General features: G+C 33.8%; 1 protein-coding gene across 1 annotated transcript in view; it reads right to left on the bottom strand.

Annotated features, from left to right (window-relative positions):
- LOC126966387 (delta and Notch-like epidermal growth factor-related receptor) overlaps positions 1-22,532 on the bottom strand; it is a 44,249-nt gene that overhangs the window by 7,244 nt on the left and 14,473 nt on the right. The window contains exons 7-9 of the mRNA XM_050810383.1: positions 17,264-17,518; positions 4,427-4,569; positions 180-302 (exon numbers count right to left, since the gene is read on the bottom strand). Of these exons, the coding sequence (XP_050666340.1) occupies positions 180-302; positions 4,427-4,569; positions 17,264-17,518 (521 nt within the window). The remainder of the gene's footprint in view (positions 1-179; positions 303-4,426; positions 4,570-17,263; positions 17,519-22,532) is intronic.

The raw sequence follows: 22,532 nt of genomic DNA, 5'->3' as shown, positions 1-22,532 counted from the left end.
CGAGTACGACGCTGCACCAATTGGTGCGAGTCACCCACCGGACCGTCTGATGGTCTGGCCGAACCGAATCCGATCATGTGTTAAGGCTATTAATAGTTCTAGAACGAGTGACGTCATCACATCTTGTAGATGCGAATTGAATCCTCATGTTATTGCCAGTTATCCTCGCTATACTTTACCGACGTCGCAGGAATGTGGCAGTCTTCACCCACGAAGCCTTCCGGACACTCGCACGAGTAGCTGTTACCCTGGTCCACGCAGTACCGCTCAGCAGTGCAGGGGTTCGGAGTACACAAGTCAACCTGCATTGAGATTCAAACTATATTTTCAATATGCCAATAAACTAATAATGGCAAGAACCTCCTATTTAGCATATAAAGACAACTTGTGCCAGGAAGCTACTTTAATAGCATACTTTGAGAATTTAATGAAATATGATAAAGCGTATGTGTGTGTGTTTTAAGCGTATATGTCGTAAGAGCAACTCAGTATATTATTTTAGATATTCATTATTATAACTTATTGCATAATTATAATTCACAAACCGCATTACATATCATTCGAACGAGAGATAAAAAATGACACAACAACCTAAGCCCAGAACTGTCACAAGGCACTTTCAATTCTCCGTTGACAAAATCGGTGCGCTTAAAGCGCTTTAAAATTCGAATGCCAATTTGTGTCACTTCAACACTTTTTTTTTCTTTATTGATTTAGGGGTTTTTATACGTATGTACATGTCAGCTCCATTATAATCTAAGTACATTAAAAAGACAAAAGAAAAACAAAATTCTTAACTTAACAAACTAAAAAAAAAAGTTAATAAAACGAAAAGCAAGTTATATCTATAGTGTTCAACAAATAAGACTTATGGATTCAAACAGACTTATGGCATCCTTAGATGCAGGGCGGGCAAGTATATTTACAAACATGCCCGTATCAAATTCCAACGCTTTGAAATCACAAGGTTGCAGTCAGTGTGCCAATCATTCTAGTAACAAAGAAAATAGATCTACTCAATATAGGTGTCAAGAATAATAGTAATTATAATTTTAATAATTACAATTCTCAATATAGAATGTTCAAAGTACTATCTTCACGCCTCAATAAGGCTACTGGAAACCCAAGCGCTGGCAGCTATTTCGGTCAACGGTTCAGCCTAGCTATCCAACGCGGAAATGCTGCCAGTATTCTTGGTACGCTTCCAAGTAATGATAGTATTAATTTTATGTAGTCATAGTATTGTAAATATAGTGATAAGATTTGTTTTGTTTGAATAAATAAATATAGGTGTCGCTTCATAACGAAATTTCCGATCATATAAGGTCAAGACTGGAGGCCGATACTTTTAATTCCAATTTCAAAAGCCTTTACATTTACCGAAAGATGGTTCTTTGAATAATCGACATAAACAATGGAAATCAAAACTGAAATCTGTTACTAACAACTTGAAGTTGGCTTGTCAAAACATGTATAGGTATGTGTCAGGTCTCAGATAACTTATACGTCTAGATTGACTGTGACAGCTGTGAACTGTAAGCCTCTATTTTCACCAACATATTTTTCACGCACGCACACTTAAACAAAGTAAGTAACGTATCGTGACTGTAAGATGTAGCTGTCATACACACTGAAGTAATAAACCTGGGCTGTTGTCAATTAATCAGATCAAATGAAAAATATGTGTGGCAGGCTCCTTTGCACAGCATGCCGGCTGGATTATAGTTATCACAACGGCGCCTATTTCTACCGTGAAGCAGTAATGTGTAAGCATTACTCTGTTTCGGTATAAAGGGCGCCGTAGCTAGGGAAATTACTGGGCAAATGAGAACTAACATCTTACGTCTCAAGGTGACGAGCGCAATTGTAGTACCGCTCAGAATTTTTCGATTTTTCAAGAATCCTGATTGGCACTGCATTGTAATGGGCAGGGTGTATCAATTACCATCAGCTGAACGTGCGTCTTGTCCCTTATTTTCATACAAAAAAATATGTCATTTTTTATACAGCTCATTCGGAAGGCAGATTTCTTTAGAGAAGAATGAACAAGTAACTCTGAGGTTGCTCTTTTCGAAACAGATTAGATAGTACAAGTTCTTATTTTGTCATTCGTTGCCTAACAAATTAAAAGAGGGCAAATCTAGACGTATATCGGCCGTTTTCAATAACGTAGGTATCTCTAGTTACGGATACATTGCTGTCACCGTTTAATGACAAGATCTTATCTATCCATAGTTATGTCGAATATAGTTATAGTCCAATGCTTTATGTCGATAGGTTATTGAAATGTAGGTAAGCGTAAAAGGATAAATTTGTCTACCTACAGTAAGATAAACTAAGGATAGATAGGTTATAGAAAACGAAACTTTATAAGTGTCAGTTAAACATAATTATGCAGACTCAAGTTCGAAAACAAATAATTAGCGACGATAATATCGAATAACGTTCTATATTAGCATATTGTTTATGACAGTAATCAATCCAATTAATTAGCCGAGAAAAATCTTTGCTATTTTGATTTTAAGATTAATTAATTATATATTATATTAGTGCTCAATTAACATACCTATCGATCCTATACCTATATCATATATCCTATCAATTAATATTCTAACAAAAATCAACTTTATTTGATTAAAATCAGTTGATGGTAATCTAAGCAAATTAATGGCATAAAAGTCTTGTTTTCTTTTTCAAAATTGATTCCCTTAGAATTCAGAGATCGAAACGCTTCCATTCATTCCTGTGCCCAGGTGATAACAAAATGAAAGTAGCATTTAAAAGATGTCATTTAAATAATCCATAATTGAAAATTTAGCAAGATTTGTCAATCTAGGAGCTGGGTAATCGGAGATATAAAAATGAGGTTATGTCTTAAACTATATGTTGACAGCTCATCTATAGTAGGTTTTTTATATGCCTAGCTGCTAAGGATTTATGGGTACCAACCTTGTTTTTTTGTTTTAGATAAAAAATACCTACCTATCTACGTATACCAATCTACTACACAATAAAGACAATTCGTAATAAGATAATATAATATAGTATACTTACCTAAATTAAAAGATAGTTTTATTTGCTCAGATAAGAATAATATATACTCATTACCTCATAAATGAAATGATAAAACAGACTGCTAGAGACAATTACTTTCCTTGGAATTCATTTGGGTAGGTAGTTAACAAGTCGGTAACTCAACGAATGCAACAAGAAACGAAGTGAAGTTAGTGTTGAGGAACAAGGATTTCGCTAATATAGATTTTTTATGTAAATCGATTTATTGATCGATCTATTGATAATAAAATAATTGCTCAGTTCTGTTTTTTCCTGAGAAAATAATATATTTTATTTATAATAATAATTAGAACATAAACTATGCACCTTACTAATATTATTGAAATGAAAGAACTGGATCTTAATGTTATTTTAATCGATTAAATATTCATTCGATTACGTCATTTTAATCGATTTTCGTTATTTTAATGTTTTTTTCGGTTTCTAGATTGCAAAATGAGCTAGTTTTTTGTATTTTACATCAGAAAAATATACCCTTTTTTTAAAGTATATTTCAACTTGTTAACCATCAGGCCCAAAAGTCCCATTCTCCTTTGATTGACAAATATTACCTCCGCTTCGAAGACAGATGGCGCTGTAAGAGTGAAGGATGGGCGCAAGTAATTCACCCGATATTCTTTGTCACCGAAATGTCTTCCCAACATTTTTTAAGATGCAGAACAAGTGCACGGTCACGCATGACGACATGTATGAATATTTACCAAACAGATTTTAAATTTGTAATTATTTTAGGAGAAGAAGAGTCGAGATGATTAAGACGTTCAGTTGATGGTCGTGATATGCCCTGCCTGTTACTACTGTTACGTAGTAAATATTACTGGTCAGGATTGAATAACCCGAAATTCTAGCAGGCACTGGGCAGTGAGCACAGTCTCATCAGGGCCAGTAAATACACTCGCTACGGCACTCTTCGTGAAAATATTTTAGCTAGTTTCTGTTTTTTTTATATGACACTAAAGGAACGAGACAAGCAGGACGTTTAGCTGATGCCCTGCCCATAACAATGAGGTGCCGCCCGGATTCTTGAGAAACCCAAAAACTCTGAGCGGCACTACAATTGCGCTCGTCACCTTGAGACACAAGATGTTAAGTATCATTTGCCCAGTAATTTCACTAGCTACGGTGCCCTTCTGACCGAAGACAATAATGCTTAGACATTACTGCTTCACGGCAGAAATAGGTGCCGTTGTGGTACCCATAATCTAGCTGGCATCCTGTGCAACGGGGTCTCCCACTGGTAACAATCTGGTTTTAGAGTTCCGAAAGGGAGGCTTCTATTCAGATTTTGAAGGCAACGGGGGACGAACACAGTACAACCGTTACTATACGAAGAAGCTTAAGTATTTGTTACCTTAAACTGACACGTGGGTCCGTTGTAGCCCCGGCCACACGTGCAGGTGAAGCCTCCCACGTGGTCCGTGCACGTGCCGGCGTTGGCGCATGGAGACGACTCACATTCGTTGTATTCCAGCTCACATCTGTCCCCAGTGTACCCTGAATCAAACAACGTATACAAGTGTCCTTGTATGCATGAATTGAGTATGCTGAACATAAGGCTATTTATTTCGGTCTATATAGACATTCAAACATAATACAAGCTGAAAATCAGTAAAATTGTTCAAAACATAATTATAAAAAAAATTTTTAGTTCCGCATCCTGTGTATGGATTTTTTTTTAATTTTACCTTTGACGTTAAAGGTTCAAAAAAATCGGTTTTTCGCAATTTTCAGCAAAACGTTAAATTTTATCATAAAAGTGGCCCAAACAAAAATTGTAGATCATTAAATGAATGATTAAACTCGTGATCCATAAATCTCCGTATTTTGATTAAGAGATTGAATTCAAATGTTTCTCTTTCATAAATAGATTATTTATTATTTTTTCAAGAAATTTTATATTTCTAGTATAGAGATCCATCATGGAGATAGCCCCACTGCTGTTCTGCGGAGAGCTTCACAAATATACCAAGATTGTATGGATCATGCGTCAGTCCGATGCTTAGGTACGTTTAAAGCGTTGAAGGCGTAATTTTCAGACACTCGAACTCGTTCGATTCCGCATCGTACATAAACTTTGTTGCAAAGTTTTGTATATTTAATCCCTGAAGTAATCACCCTCACTTCAGGGATTAAATAACAAGCATTTTTTTGTGTTCCAGCTTAGTTTCAACAAGGTTGGACTGATTTTACAGAGAGTTTCAACAGATTTTTTATTTCATTCAGAGCTTTTTTAGAATCATCATCATCAGCCGGAAGACGTCTGCCGGACAAAGGCCTCACCCAAAGATCTCCACGACGATCGGTCCTACGCTGCCCTCATCCAACGTATTCCGGCGATCTTGTCCAGATCATCGGTCCATCTTATCGGAGCCTACCAACACTGTGTCTTCCGGTATGTTGTCGCCATTCAAAGACTTTACTGCCCCCCCGGCCATCTGTCTGTCGAGCTACGTGCCCTGTCCACTTCCTTATTTAAGAATACCTAATGTTTCCAAATAAATTAATAAAATCCTTATTGTTGTAAAGTAGCTCCCATTCAACGAAATCTATGCAGACGAATTCACAGACTCGTCTTACTTTCTCGACTTACTTTTAGTACTTACATTAAGTTCGAAGAGTTGTACCGTTTGACCAATATGTTTTATAGTTTCCTTTGTATCAAAATGGGAATGGTTTAAAAAAAAAGAAAACTTAGAAATCCCATATGACCAGCTGAATAAACGATTACATTCATATTATATGGAAATTGAATAAAGTGGGGCGTTTGCCATTCCGTTGATTTATTGAATTAATAAAATAGAATAAATAGAATAATAAAATCGACAGCGAATTTTCAATCGGTTTTCGTGAACCTTTCTTTTTATTTGGAGGACAATTGAATATATAATAAATAGCTAATGGTAATTCTGTTTTGCAAAGTCATAGACCGGAAATCATCGGAGCTTTGCTGAACTTTTCTTTTACTTGACTTTGACATATTCATAAAATCACAAACATAATATTTTTATTTGGACACAATGAATTCTGGCGGATCGACGAGTATTAAGGCCACGCCGAGGCAACGATAAGTGATTGTGAAATAAATATTTTTGTTCTTCCTGTATTGTTATTATTAAAGCTATGGAATGCATATAAAATACATTTCACGAATTGCTGCTCTTAATATACGCCCGGATTATATTTAAATCTAGCTTAAAATAAAGAATTGTCGAAAATTTATCGTCGTCGTTGATATCACAGGCGTTAGTAGTAACTAGTTTGTAAATCTCTTCGATCAATGTCAATCGCTTACACATAAAGTAGAAGATCCGAACCTAACTCGACCTTCACCGAGCTGATAAAAGAATAAAATTTATTTTATAATAAATTTAGTATTCTTGAAAATATATTAAAAATGGGTTGCCAAAAAAATCCAGGACAGAATATATTTAATATTAAAAAAAAACGATTTTTCTTAAATGTTGCAACATCAAGATAATAACAAAATATTATACTGACTTGAAGTATAAAAGATATAGAATGTGCAGCTGTTGGGTTGTCTATTATTAGGTACCCTGGACGACCTTCTAGGTTGCCAGGTGTAAACAGTTTTGTCGATATCAGTTACTTTCACTGATTCAATAATAGAAAAAAAATATATCAACATAACAGCTGTTTTATTGCGAATTCGCTAGTATATGACAACAATTAGTGACAGAGAGATCCAAAAAAATGGAGAGTTTGAGGCCTGTGGGCTCAGAGGCGCGGAGCATATATAAAGTACTATCTTCGCGCCTTAATAAGGCTACTGGAAACCCAAACCTAACCTAACCTAACCTAACCCAAGCACTGGCAGCTATTTCGATCAACGGATCAGCCTTGCTATCCAACTCGGAAATGCTGCCAGTATTCTTGGTACACTTCCCGGTAATGATTGTTTTAATTTTATGTAATCATAGTAGGGTAAATATAGTTATAAGATTTTTTTTTTTTTTAGAAAAGGCTTACCAACTAGACACACAATTAATATTATGACTACTTATAATATAAAATTCCTTATATTTATATTTGTATATCTAACTTTAATTAAATTATTAATTTATATCTATACTACTATTACTATGGAATTTACTGTTATATAATTTTGAGATAAGTTGGATAGGTGAATTTGAGCCATAATTGTTTCTGAAAAATCGTACATGTACTGGCAGATATGTACTAATACGACAAGGATAAGGTGGTACACATAATCCAATCTTAGATAGAAGTAATGGACAGTCTAATTGATTATTTAATAATTTATATAAGAAAAGAATTTGTGACGCATTTCTTCGCAATTCCAAGCAATTCCAAAATTTTAATTTGTCTTTGTAACTTATAATAGTGTAATTATTAGTGACATAACTCAATTTGGATATAAATTTCTTTTGAACTGACTCAATCCTAGTGATGTACGTTTTGTAATAGGGGCACCAAACTACCGAATTGTATTCAACCTGAAATCTTACAAGGGAATAGTAAAGTATTTTAAGCGTAGGAATTGATGTTAAAGCCTTGGTGTTACGTAAGAAAAACCCAAGCATTTTTAAACTTTTGTGAGCTATTTTGTCAATATGTTTATCAAATCTCAACTCCTCGTCTAAAATGACACCCAAATCATTGATATGGTTTATTTGATTTATTTGTATGCCATCAATATGATATTTACTCTCCAATTTTTTTCGTTTCCTAGAAAATTTTATAAAATGACATTTGGACGCATTGAGTTCCATCAAATTATTTTTACACCATAACATTACACGATGGATATCATTCTCTAGTTTCGTTTGATCCTCTGAACAAGTAACTGTACGATATATTTTTAAGTCATCTGCATATAACTCGTAATTTGATTCTTGAATACTTTTGGAAATATCGTTTATAAACAGTGTAAACAATAATGGTCCCAAATTAGAGCCTTTAGGAACACCAGATGTTTGTTGAAATTCTCTAGATTGATACCCACTTATTTTAACTACTTGTGGTCGATGAGCTAAATATGATTCTAACCATACTAATACACTTTCTGAAAAGCAGTATGCATCTCTTAGCTTCTTTATTAGCAGGGTGTGGTCGACTTTGTCAAACGCCTTACTAAAATCTGTATACACAGCGTCAACCTCCTTATCATTGCTCATTTCAGTTATAACAGAATCAGTAAAACACATCAAATTTGTAAGGGTTGATCGTTTTTTAACGAAACCATGTTGTTTTTCACTTATTAAATGTTTAGTTTCCCATGAGATTTGGGAACAGACAAAAGATTCAAATATTTTGGCAGGAGTACTTAGTACAGTAATTGGTCTATAATTTTTAATATCCGATTTATTACCCTTCTTGAATATAGGCACCACCTTCCCTTTTTTCCATTCACTTGGAAATATACCATCCCTCAGAGATTTATTATATATTATTGATAAAGGTATCGATAATTCCGCAGCACAATTTTTATAGAATACGGGAGGTATACCATCAGTTCCCGCACTTTTATTAATGACAAGAGACATTAACTTATTTTTAACTTCTGTTTCGCTTACCTGTAGGTGATTTGTACTATTTTTATTAAATTTTGATGTAGTGTGTCTATCCTTTTGTGGTGATACAATTTTTGATGTGTTATTATATATAGATGAAAAGAACTCAGCAAAAAAGTTAGCAATCTCAGTGCCATCGTTCGATGAACTATCGTTTAATTTCATTAAAGATGGAATTACACTTGTATTACCTCTTTTAGATTTTATGTAAGACCAGAACATTTTTGGGTTTACTTTTATATTATCTTCTATTTTTTTATATATTTTTCATAAGCACTATTTATAAGCACACGAGATCTTTCTTTTAATAAGTTATATTGTAGCTTATCCATTTCATTCATATATTTTTTGTAGCGTTTTCGTATCTTTTCTTTCTCATTCAACACTTGAATAAGGTTATGTGTGAAACAGGGAGGGTATTTATAATTTCGTTTGAATTGTTTAGGAACATGTAGTTTTATAAATTTATGTAAAATGGAATAAAATTTCGTTACCATAGCATTTATATCCATACAGCTACTTTCACTTTTTATTAATTCATATGCACCCTTGAAGAAATTGAGAGAATTTTCACGGACATTATTTTTTTCTTTTAAATAACTCATTTTAAGCAGGTCTAACGATACATTTAATGGTGGATGATGATAATCCGTACTTGAGATAGCATCTAATGTCTCCACTACCGTCACACTCTTTATGTCTGACAGCACCAAATCTAAAACTCTACTATTTTTATTTAACACAGAATTAAATTATTTACTATTACAAAAAGCCATGTGGTCAATCAAAGAGGTACCTATTGGAGTTTGAAAATTAATGGGTTCCAGAAATTTATTATCATCCTCTCTGGTCCATTTTATAAAACTCATATTAAAATCCCCAATTATCAAATGTTTCTTAGATTCATTTACAGCAATAGATGATTTCGAGAAAAAGGCCTGAAGAACTGTTTTATCAATAGGAGGAGACATATATACGGCGCATAAGCTTAATTTGTCAAACCCATTAGCAATTTTAATCTCTAATTCTACCCATAAGTCTTCAGCAATACTTTCAAAAGAGGTCATTCTATGAGATTTAATACATTTATGGCAATGAGAACACCGCCACCATCCCTATTACTATATGAAGAATTAGACTGCCTATCACGTCTATAAATCTCATAGCGATCGTCAAATATTTCTCCATCATAAATATTGCTATTGAGCCATGTCTCAGTTAGTATAATTATCATATAATTATGTAATAATACGTTTTTATTAATCTCCTCCAACTTAGTTCTCATTCCCCTTATATTTTGGTAGTATATATCTAATGTTGCATTATTAAAAACATTTAAATTAATAGACATATATATTAAATAAAATTAAAATCTAAACAGAACGGTGAGAAAACAATATAAACAAGAATTCTAAAATAAATAAGAAAATTATTTAAATAACTTTTCCAGTTGTTCCGGGCTCAAAATAGTCTTGGAGGGAGAATTTTCGTCTTTACGGATAAATATTTTACTGTTTCTTACCCAAACAAATTTATAACTGTTTTCTTTGGCTTTCTTTCGGGCATCAGCGTGCAAGGATTTGTTGGCTCGCGTCAAGTGTTCGTTCACAAATATTGGCACTTGGGGTCCAGCAATGCCCAATAGCGTTGAGGAGAGTTTAGTGTCTTTGTGTGTCTTGTTATATAATATAACAGCTGCAAGTAAATTGTCGCGCATTAATTTGTTAGGAAGCTGACACATAAGGGCTCTTGGCTTATTTGATTCACGATTATACTTAGCAACTCTCGTAGCCAATAAAATATTCTTTGACGATGAAAGGTTAAACCCAACTACGCTACAGAGTTGTTCGACAATTTTCTTTGTATTTTCGTTTCTATGTTCCGGGATTCCAACAATTTCTGTATTGCTCTGTCGCGCAATTTGCTCCATAAACCCAATTCGAGATTTTAACTCGCTTACGGTATCACATAGGGTGTCTTTTTCAAAGCGGAGAGATGATATTTCCGTGGTTTTGGAATTGACAACTTCTAATAATTCTTCGTATTGATTATTAAGAACTGCGGTGGAATCCTTTAGTTGTTGTAACTGCTGTTTAATTGGTTCCAACTCCGAAACCAGAACCTCCCGAATAATACTCGGTAATTCCTTCGTAATTACGTCGATAATCTTATTCTCAATTTTACTTATAACACTTGACGATATAGTAGAATTGGTTGGCTGCGTTTCTATAGACACTGTGGAAGTGCTATTTAAATTACATTGTTTAGTGTTTGGGGAGCAACTGGAACATATCCACTGTGATCGTGACTTTGTATCATTATTATTATAACCAACACATTCAGAATGGTATTGGTTATTGCATTTTGTACACTTCAAACGTTTTTGTGTAACAAGAATAGTTACTGAACATTTTGTGCATAAAGGCATTACGAAACTTTATATGTTAGGTAAGTAGGAAGTATTTTAGTAAATAAATTGCAATATTACGAGAATTCACACTAAAAATCGTACAATTTGGAAACATAATAAGAAATGTCTAAAGTTTAAAATGACCCTCATTACGTCGTGAATACTTCTCGAACGGTCACCAAATTTTACACTTTACATTTCTAAAATAATGTAAACGCTTAATGAGAAGGAACGACCATCATAAACAGATCCACCACTCGGTGCCCCCTTCAATATATCATCATCATCATCATAATCAGCCGGAAGACGTCCACTGCTGAACAAAGGCTTCCCCCAAACTATAAAACACAACAAATAAATACCTACAGCCACACATAATATATTTATGCTGCAGGTTATTCTCTTGGCGTTCTACGTAACCTTTAAATTTATACATACCTATTTGATAGATTTATGTATAAACTAGCTGGCAGACGTTGTTTTGCCATATAAATTAGGACATTGCAATATTACTTTATTTTTCTAAAATAAAAGTATTATTCTAAAATAAACGTAGCCTTAGTTACTCCTTATTACATCAGCTACCTGCCAGTAAATCTCCCCTCCAATCCAGCCATTTCAGAGATTAGCCGGAACAAACAGACAGACAAAAATTGTAAAAAACTTTATTTTATGTACCGTATTTATATTCATATACGTGCAGTAAAAAAAGGTTATTTCAATATTACAGACACTCAAATTTTATTTACATGTATAAATATATATTTTTTGGATTTTGAGCTGATTAACCTCTAGTCATCTATAGGCCTTTTTGCATAAGGGGGATAATTTAAAGAATAAAAAATAAGTACGTACACATAAACAAACAATGAAAATTAAGCAAAGAATGAATGAATGAAATTATTCCCTTTAGAGACACGACCTCTCCAAGACTTAATGTGCTCTCATTTTATGTTGGCACCAAGTTGGGAATAAGCAACATACCTACAAGTTATGAAGTTGTGGCATGATGCCAAAATGCAATAGGAATTTCTCGCAGCATATCGATTGGAAGCGCCGAGCGTGACATTAACTGTCCAACTTGAACGAGCCCGCTTCATCATACAGAGGATAACTTTGACGGAGAACTCTGAACGAGAAAATATTTTATGTAGGTAGTTATTATTATGACAATAACATCAATGATGTTTACAATTTTGTTATTCATAATGATTAAAAGATTAAGCTAATCTAATGACACACAGCGACAATTAGACTTAAGTTGTAACGGATGATTAAACGATCTAACGCGTAGCGTATCGCGATACGACCACGATCATATATCACGCTAGCTGACTTTGTAATATAAATTATTTTTAGTGTTCAACCGTTTTTATCTTACTTTCTTTTTATATCCGTTTATAACGAAAATGTCTTTTCATTTTTCGAGTTTTTCACAATAAATGTGACATACTATTGGTTGCAGAATGTTCAAAATAGTTTCAGTAGAGAGATTATCCCTAGAAAATTGTGATAATGATGTATTAAGTATTTTATTTTTCCGTCAATATTTCATTTATTATATTATTCTACTATTCGAGACGGACACAAATCCAACAAATTAAAAATCATGAAAAACGGTCCAACCGTTCTCCAGTTATAAGTGTTCGAACAACTGTATTGTGAATCGTGATCTTACTAATAGGTATTATAAACGCTATAGTTTGTAAGGATATACCAATACAGGTACGGATGTATGTACCTATATAATGATTGATGGTAATGTTAAAATTATAGGAAGCTACTGCAATATACTACTATCTCAAACGATTTATTTTGGTCAGCATAAACATGTAGATTATGCGATTTAGAAACGCGTGAGGAAGCCACTTAGAGCTAGCTTTGGGAAAAACATGGCGTGCCCAAACGTATGCCTATGCTACCTTTAAGGTTTAACCCTCCCATTTGTTGAAATTGGAACTTTTAAACTGCATGCGTTTAAAATTAATAACTCCCACGGTCGTCCAACCGCTTGCGAGCACCGGACCGTACCATAATATCGCTTACACGGTTGTTTATCGTTATCGACATAGCTATTCAAAAAAATGTTCAAATGATGTAGTGTAAAAGACAAAGCTTATCTTTTTTAAATAGCATATTCTATAAATGCATTTTCGGATAAAAGGCGGAAAAAATACAATTTGTTACTACCAAATGTGAAGAATAGAAATAAATCAATAATTCTTATTGTATGAATGGTCCACTATTTTGGCACTAATGTCTTATACTTATAAGAGATAGATATAAACTCCTTTCAAAAAAACGGAAATGTTGCTAGACTTATCCTCGCTCAAAATTGTACGACGTGGACTCAAGAGGACTAGGGTAGGGTATTATTCTCGGATGATGCCAGAATATCACTATAATATAATAGGTTAACAGGTTATTTACTAAGGTGCCAGTTTTTTTTTTGCAAAGGAGTGTATTATGCTGTCGCGGGCTTTCTTGTAGGACTATTTAAGATAAACGTTTCCATTATACATTGAATTTGTAATTGTGTAAAATGTGTCATTATTAGTTATGATTTTATTATTATTTATTAAAGTAAGTATATTAATTTGCGAAACAAAATACGAATACATATCTTTATTTAGTTTTAAAAAAAAAATCAAGTAGATTCTATTATGTTTGTCACTAAGCAACATCATTAGCGTACTTATATAAAAATACGAAATAATTCGCGTATTATACAATATATTAATCCATCCAAAATATAAATAAATGTGATTTTGTAATTGAAAATATTCAAATACAACGGATATCTTGCGAAATTTCACCGAACCAAAAACTTATAAACAATAACATCCTGTGCTTTAATCATTCATTGTCAATTAAAGGGTTCACTGGTTGAAAATTTATTATAAAATATTTTAAACATGCCTCTTAACTAAAGAAAAGCGATGAAATTTAAAGAAAACTTAATAACTCGAGAGAAATAAGTAAAAACAAGTATCTAAAAGAACGTGCTCGTAACATTTTCTTGAAAAGGAAATATTTCGCAGTAAATCTGAAGTTATTCGAGACATTTTAATCTAACTTATATACTGTATATTAATACAAGATATGTCTTCAATCCATTAGTCAAAACTGCTTGTTGTTTTATTAAAATATATTGGTTGACGTATGACGTTTGGACTCTTACGCCTACCCTTCAAAACCTTCTAATCTAAGATTAAGGATTGGTACCGACTACCAACTAGATACCGCAGGCGTAGTCGCTGAGTACGCCAACTAATACTACGCCCAAGAGGGCGCACTCGAGCCAGTCTCGAACAATGTGCGACGTTGACGTGCCACATGTTCTGTTAAACTTTGCTAATAATTGAAACTTAAATGCCGAGTTGCATAGTAAAACTTTGTAAAAATAATACTACAACAAATGAGAAAGACACTGGGATAACAAATCATCAGAAAGTATTTGTATTTTATTAATTTCAATTTTAAGCTTTTGTTACCAAATTTGAAAGATGCCATTGAGTGTCAAGATGCCACGCACACAAGCATCTAATAGTTGCTGTAAAAAAAAATGGCGGGCGTACAAAGTACACATGTCAGAAGTGAAAGTTCTTTGGAAAACTAATTTTTAAATCTCGTTTATATCAATTATCCTAATCTGTTCTCTAAACCAAATGTTTTTTGTCAATATTAGAAATTGTTCTACGGCCACGCACTAAACAAGCACTATGTATGTATATAACTATGCACAATACAATGCTAGTAGGGAAGATGTTCTACTTTTTCACGGCCGCGTGCTAACCTGCAGGATACAACGCTAGGATGGAAGATGTTCTACTTCCTCGCGGCTGTGCGCTAAACCTGCATGATACACGGCTCGTAGGGAAGATAATCAACTTCTTCGCATCCGCGCGCTAAACCTGCACGATACAAGGCTAGTAGGGAAGATGTTCTACTAACTAGCGACCGCGCGCTAAACCTGCACGATACATTATATCATATACTATTCTTCTTAAGTAGTGCGTTATGTAGTTGGAGCGCAGCGGAGGCCAATCCTTAATCTATGCTTCTAAATTATAATTTAACAAAAACTGCCGACAGCTTATATCTTCAGATCTTCGAGTCAAGAAAAGGTGCCGAGAACATAAATAAAATTTATTCAAGTTTCAAGTAAGAGGCAAAGGAGGAATAGTGATTAGGCATCGTGGGTGGGTGTCACCCATATTTCATACAAACCGCCCACAAGGTTGTGTCAACTCGATCCGTACGAATTGTAAGTCATTATTGACATAATACGAAACATAAGCTAGCTGTTATATTACTTACCTAGAATACTTACTTATTTTAAACTTGCGACGAGACAGAAAGAGTGGAGTTACAGTAAAATATTCTTTACACTGTTTAGTTGCACATAAAAAAATATAACTTGAAGGTCGCATTGTGAATATCACATAAGATGAGGCTTACAGTTGATTAAGAGTGTTGTAAATAAAACTTATCTACACGCATGCTTTAAATCCTCTCTTAAAGATTCTCGAACAGTTAGCTTATTACCTAATGTCCTAATAACCGTTTCATCACCCAAACGGATGATGTAATGTTGAACTGAATTTCATAATAACACTCTTTGTTTTTTTTCGTTCCCTTCATGCGCAAAGAGTTTGACAGACAGCCACATTCTTGTTGCTCGATGCGTGGTATCTGTATGAATTTCAAAAAATGAACAAATTCGTATACGCGCGTTCCAAACTACCAGATCGTCGCGCGCCGTAACTATAAAGTATTTTCTGTGGTATTTTTCATCAATATTTTTATTGTTTTGCTTACAAAAAATGAGCAATTCATTTTTTGACAATACACCGCCAGATATTTTAAACACTACTAAAATAAATAATTATTTCATTAATACTGAGTTTATTTGAATATAATCATCAGTAATGGATGATATTAGGTTACTAGGACTGGCTGTTTTAATGTTAGCAGTAAGCTAACTGTGTCACAATCTTTTAGAGGATTCATATTATGGGTGTAGATAAAGACATGTATTCAACTGTTGATAATTAGGTATTAAAACACCAATGTGATACTATTATCATATAAACCCACATTCGGGTATTATAACCCCTTCTGTTGCATAAATAACTAAATTTAAGTACTCCGCACCCGCTCATTCCATGAATTGTCATATGTAATTAAATGTCATTGCCTTAATTATTTGCATTGCAAGTATATAGATATTTCTAAGTCAAAAAATATAGGTTTCGTATACTAAAACCTTCTCCGAAACACGCTGCAACTTATGGTATAAGTATTATTCCGATTGGCTCAGTAGTTTTGTAGTATAAACGAACAAAGAATCGGCTCTCCATTTATTAGTATAAATTATAATTGTGTCTTTTTTTTTGAAAATACTTAAAAGTTTAGTTCAACTGACTGGCTTTCTATAATTATCTCCACATGTTACAAATAAAAGTGTTAAAAAAGTATGTACATACATAATCAATTTGTTATGTTTTTAAAGTGATTACCGTCATATCTGGGATTAATTACATAAATAAATCTGAAAAGAAAATTATGAAAATGAATGAGGGTTGAACAAAGCATACAAGATTTTATAAATGATACGTCACTCGAACGGTTTGCTCAGTTGGAAAGAGCGCTCGCATGGAATGCGAGAGGTTGCGCGTTCGAGTCCCGCATCGTTCATAAAAATGTTGTTTTCAGTTTTATTTGTGTAATTAATCCCAGGAGGGAGGGTTATCCCTTTAAAAACATAACAGATTGTTAGAATTTGCAAATATTGGGGTTGAGCAGATTATCAACTGTAAAGTAGATCCTATAGATGAAGCCACAACCTGAGAGTTCAACAAAGCATACAATATTTTATAAACGATACGTCACCCGAACGGTTGGCTCAGGTGGAAAGAGCGCTCGCACGGAACGCGAGAGGTCGCGGGTTCGAGTCCCGCATAGTTTTATTTATTTATTTACAAGTAGGTACAATAACAGATAATAAGATAAAACTATCATCTAATAACAAGTACAGCATATTTTTATGATCCTGAGATCCAATTAAAATTGGACACATCATTCACCAAGTACAGTAAAAAAAAATAAGTGGACACAACAGGAAAATTTTGATTTCAGTTTTATTTGTGTAGTTGTATTCAAAAGTGAGTTCAGTAAAATCATTACGGTAAAAATTAATATAAAGAAATATCTAAGTACACACCTGGTTCACAGAAGCATCGGTATTTTGGACCATCGATGACGTCATCAGTTTGCTCAACACAGATCCCTTTGACGCACGGCTTCGCAGCACAGGCGCCGCCCGTTGAAGGCAGCTCGCAGTGCTTCCCAGTCCAGTCTTCAGTGCACGCACAGTGGAAGGTTGTGGAGCCGTTTATGGCCATGCTCATGCAGGAACCACCATTGAGACACGGCGATGAGAAACATGGATCCTTCTCGCATTTTCTTCCAGTAAATCCTTCAAAAATACTTTAATTTTGTAAACAAAATAATACGCATTAGTGGCTGTTTTCAATAACCTATCTATCCTCAGTTTAACTTACTAAAGGTAAGACAAATCTATCCTTTTACGCTTACTTACATTTCAATAACCTATCGACATAAAGCTTTGGACTATGTATAACTTTATTGGACATAAATATGGATAGAAAAGATGTTGTCATTAAACGGCGACAGCAATGTATCCGTAACTAGAGATACGTTATTGAAAACGGCCATAGATCATTTATAAGTCTAGATAGACAGTGATAGCTGTGAAAACGTCGAAAAAATTTGAGGTTGACTGTTAACCTCTATTTTGAGCAATGCATAAATTCAAATTCAAAAATTTTTATTCAAAATAGGATGTGACATCACTTATTGAAAGTCAAAAAACTACCACCCATTCCAAAATGAATGCCTCAGGCCTGAGAAGAACGAGCGCAACAAACTCAGCAGGATTTTTTTTATAATAAAAATATGTTATAAAAGTAACATTGTACAATTAAACTTATTATTTAATAGCCTAAGGGCGATCGCTCCATTCCCAATTTGTGGTATCATTAAGAAAGTCATTTATGTTATAATAACATTTACCACACGAACGTTTTTAACAATTCTTTTGAATAACGTAACTTTTGGTTTGAACATTTTCTGGGATCTTGTTCCTACTAAAGGCATCTACATCGACCCACAAAAGATTTACTAACTAGACTTAGCCGAGCAGTAGGCTTTATAAGCTTATGTCTGTTCCAGGTGTTAACATTATGTTTATGACAGTTTCACTAGAAATTTACTAAAATTCACTTATGTTTCTATGAACATACATTACATTATCAAGAATTTATTGAGAAGCAACAGTCAAGATGTCAATTTCTTTGAATTTTGCTTTTAATGATTCTTTCGGACCTACGTTATAAATAGCGCGAATAGACGTCTTCTGCAGCACAAATATTGTATTAATATCGGCAGCGCTGCCCCATAGCAATATACCATAGGACATAATACTATGGAAATAACTAAAGTATACTTGTCGCGCAGCATCTATGTCAGTTAATTGTCTAATCTTTTTAACCGCGTATGCTGCAGAACTAAGTCTGTTCGCCAAAACTTCAATATTGGGCCCCATTGTAATTTGGAATCCAGAGTAATGCTTAGAAATATAGCAGATTCCACCGGTTCTATCATCTCTCCGTTCAACATCAACATTTTTGACATTTGGTACGGTTAATTTTATATATTTAGTTTTCTTGCTATTTAACAATAGGTTATTAGCGCTAAACCAGTTCACGATGTCAGAATATCGTTCACTTCGTCATACATAGCTTGGTTTCTTTTCACTTTGAAGATCAGTGAAGTGTCGTCGTCTACAAATCCCGCGTGTAAGACGTAGCTTGTCACTCACACTAATGTAATAAACCTAGCGTGTTTTCATTGATTGTCTAGAATCAAGAGGCTAAACAATTTAAGAAATACGCACCAAAAATATCTACTTAATTGAATTTGATAATAATAGCATTATTTAAAAGCCTACTTGATAAACACTTTGAAACGAACGCTAAATTCAAGTTTAATAAATTAATTGTGATCTCAAGGCCTACAAAAACTTTTTGCCTTCTCATCGTAACTTCAATTTAGCATTCAAAGGCTTATTACAGTGCCATTGTTTGATGCAGTGATTTATATTTATACTAGCTGACCCGACAGACGTTGTTCTATATAATAAATAAAATACTGTTATATCAATTTATCAATAATATTTCATAACATCAAAAATTATTTCTTAAAATATGCTGCCTGTTGTTATAATTTAATTGCTTCACAGCAGTACTGTCAAACCGTGCCTCAATAAATTCTCTCATAGAAAATATGTCCACAAATATTCGAAATAAAAATGGGTCCCAAATCGATATAAAAACTATCCTATGTCTCAAGTTGGACTAAACTTCACTCCATGAAGTAATCCCCATGAAAATCTGTCCATTAGTTTAGGAGTTCACTGGAAACAAACATCAGGACACTGGATTATATAAATCCAGATATATTAAGATTGTTTAAAATTAAGAAATCCACAAATTATCTTGATAAATAAAGGTGGATTTTCAGTTTTCCTCTAAACAATTTTAGTAGGTACTACCCTGTTTTCTGTATATAATAGTGTCTTTATAACTTTATTAAAAGTTAAAATGATTTTATGTAAACTTCAAATCGCCACAAATCTAAAAATATCTAGAAAAGTAAGATTTAAATCAATAGTAACAATCAATCAATCATTACTTACTCGTAAGCTACTCAGATGTCTATCAATCTAAAGATTATTTAATTAGTTGTTATTTTAGCGCTTTAATCCAGTTTGTATTAAAACTTATTTAATATTGAAAAGGTCAGCATTATAATTAATTGTTATTGATACACTGCAACTTAACTACTACTTAAAAACAACAAAATACCAGAGATACCTACTTAATTACATTGCTAAAAAGATCACGATCCTAAAAAATAGTATCAATAATTTATCTTGGATTTGGAATTTATTCGTTGTTAATAACGGTTTCTTATATCTCGTATAACCAATAAGGATAAATGTCAGACGTTAATTAAAATCGGTCTTCGTGTTTTTGCGTGTTCGGAACAATAGCGCTTCGGACTTGGCAGGATGTAGTGTACGATATTCATTATGAGAAAGGTATTTACAGTGTTATAATAAGTACAACGATAGATCATGTTCGATTCATTATTTTTTCATTATCATTAATATATTTACAGACATAATAATTCTATCAGGTCAATAGACCATGTTGAGTAAGATTTTATTAATATATTAAGTGCTGCCGCATTACAGACAATCATCAATCAATTAATTAAGTTAAACAAAAAAAATATTGCGTGTTTACAAAGTACACATGTCGGAAGTGAAACCTGCACTGTGCATGAACCTTTAAACTGCATATGAAGTCCTGGTAGATGTTGCTAGGTTGACACATGATTTCTACCGCTATGAAAGACATTACTATCACCTCTACCATACTTATGTCCTGGTGTTTATGTAGTAATTGATCGTGCGCATGCCGTTACAATATAATAAGGTATACTCGCGTCATATATAAGACAATCAGCTCTTCTTCAACCATGATCGCCTGGTACCAAAGCAGTGTGTAATGCTGCCTTTCTCATTTTTCATCACGTTAAATCTTTAAAATGTATGGTGTCACGCTTTTTCGTTTCACCTACGTTCAAATCACAACGATGCGAAAGCAGTTTTTACTTCAAAAATTTTCAATTGAAAACGCATATTAACATTCGTTTATTTAATTTAATTTTTTGCCTATACACCTTTGTATTCTTATGAATGAGACCAAGTTGTGCCTATAATTGGATCTACATTACAATAGTGATAATTTCAATTATTTCAATGCTTAATTTCTGTATTTATCATGTAAATCTGTTGTTGAACCATTACATAAATAAGTAAATTAAATATTTTCGCTCTGGTTTACTATGCACTCTACAGCACAGGTAGCGTTAAAAGTTTCACGCAACCTTGTTGGAAGTCGCATTAGAAGTTTCACTTCAATAATATATAATAAATTTATAAAATAACTACGGCTAAAACTCTCCCATTCAACGCATGTTCATATAAAGTTGGACAATGTATACGTTTAGAATTTAGATAGAGTCTCTTTTTGTTGGTCCTGGAATTTTTATGCAAGTCCTAGAAAGGTAAGGGAGTAATTATCTGTTATTATCCACTAAAGGGATAAAGGGCTGCAGTGCAAAATGAAAGTAGATATATAGGTAATACTTAATAGATAAGATAATAATAATTAATCTATATATAAAAATGAATTGCTGTTCGTTAGTCTAGCTAAAACTCGAGAACGGCTGGGCCGATTTGGCTAATTTTGGTCTTGAATTATTTGTGGAAGTCCAGAGAAGGTTTTAAAGGTGAATAAATAAGAAAATGCTGCTAAATTTAATAAAAACAACAAATTTGTTTTTCCTTTGATGTGTCCATACATAATTTCTGTGAGAGAATCTATTGACGCACGGTTTGACAGTTCTGCTGTGAAACAATTTCATTACGACAGCAGGGTGCATATTTTACGAAGTAATTTTTGATACAGAAAAACGTCTGTCGGGTCAGCTAGTTATTAGATAATAATAAAGATCTATAATATTACTGTATATGTGGATTCTCTTTTCATTGACGCTTGTCGTCGGAATGTTAATCGAACATAATTGCTGGTAAGAATGAAGACTCTTACGGCTGTTCCCAATATTCAGTCTATCTCCTACTTGAGATAAAAATCGTAACTATCGTTCACTTTTCTGTCCCAATAAACTTATGGACAGTAGCTCATCTTATCCGTACACGCTGTCTGTCAATAGGACGACGTATAGCTTACCAGCAATAGAAGTTTGTATTGAAAATGCAATTCACGCGTCCCAATATAAGGCGACAAGAATAACTTATCGGGTCTATTGAGACAGCTTCAGATTATTGACAGCTAATTACTGACAGTAGAAGGTAGTTATTTATATCTGTCTGCAGATAGGATATTGGGAACGGCCGTTAGATAATAAATAGCGATGAACTGCTAACCTCTATTTTCAGCCACGCACGCACACTCAAGCAAAATGCCTAACAAATCGCCAGTGTAAGACGTAGCTGTCACGCACACTAAACTAATAAACCTGGCATGAACATTCATCTATATTCAGCAGTTTGGGTTATACCCGGGGTACCCATTGTTGTATCCTACTTTGTTTGTGTTAGGCAAGGTGGGTTATTACAAGATTTAGATAAGAAGGGATGTCGCTTAAGCCATGTATTTATTAAAAGCAATAAGAGGTAAGATACACCACGCTGCTGGTGGTGCCTCGCGCACGCACCCACCTGCGCGGGTGCTCAACGCGATGTCCGAACACTTACGTAAAGCATTGCTAATTCTCACTCTGTCGTCTTCTATTGACCTCACTCAGAATGAGAAAAA

Source organism: Leptidea sinapis, chromosome 10, assembly GCF_905404315.1.
Source record: "Leptidea sinapis chromosome 10, ilLepSina1.1, whole genome shotgun sequence".
In the NCBI taxonomy this organism is placed as follows: Eukaryota; Metazoa; Arthropoda; class Insecta; order Lepidoptera; family Pieridae; genus Leptidea; species Leptidea sinapis.
The sequence above is the reverse complement of the archived record's forward strand: the minus strand, read 5'-3'. Positions and strand labels throughout refer to the sequence as shown.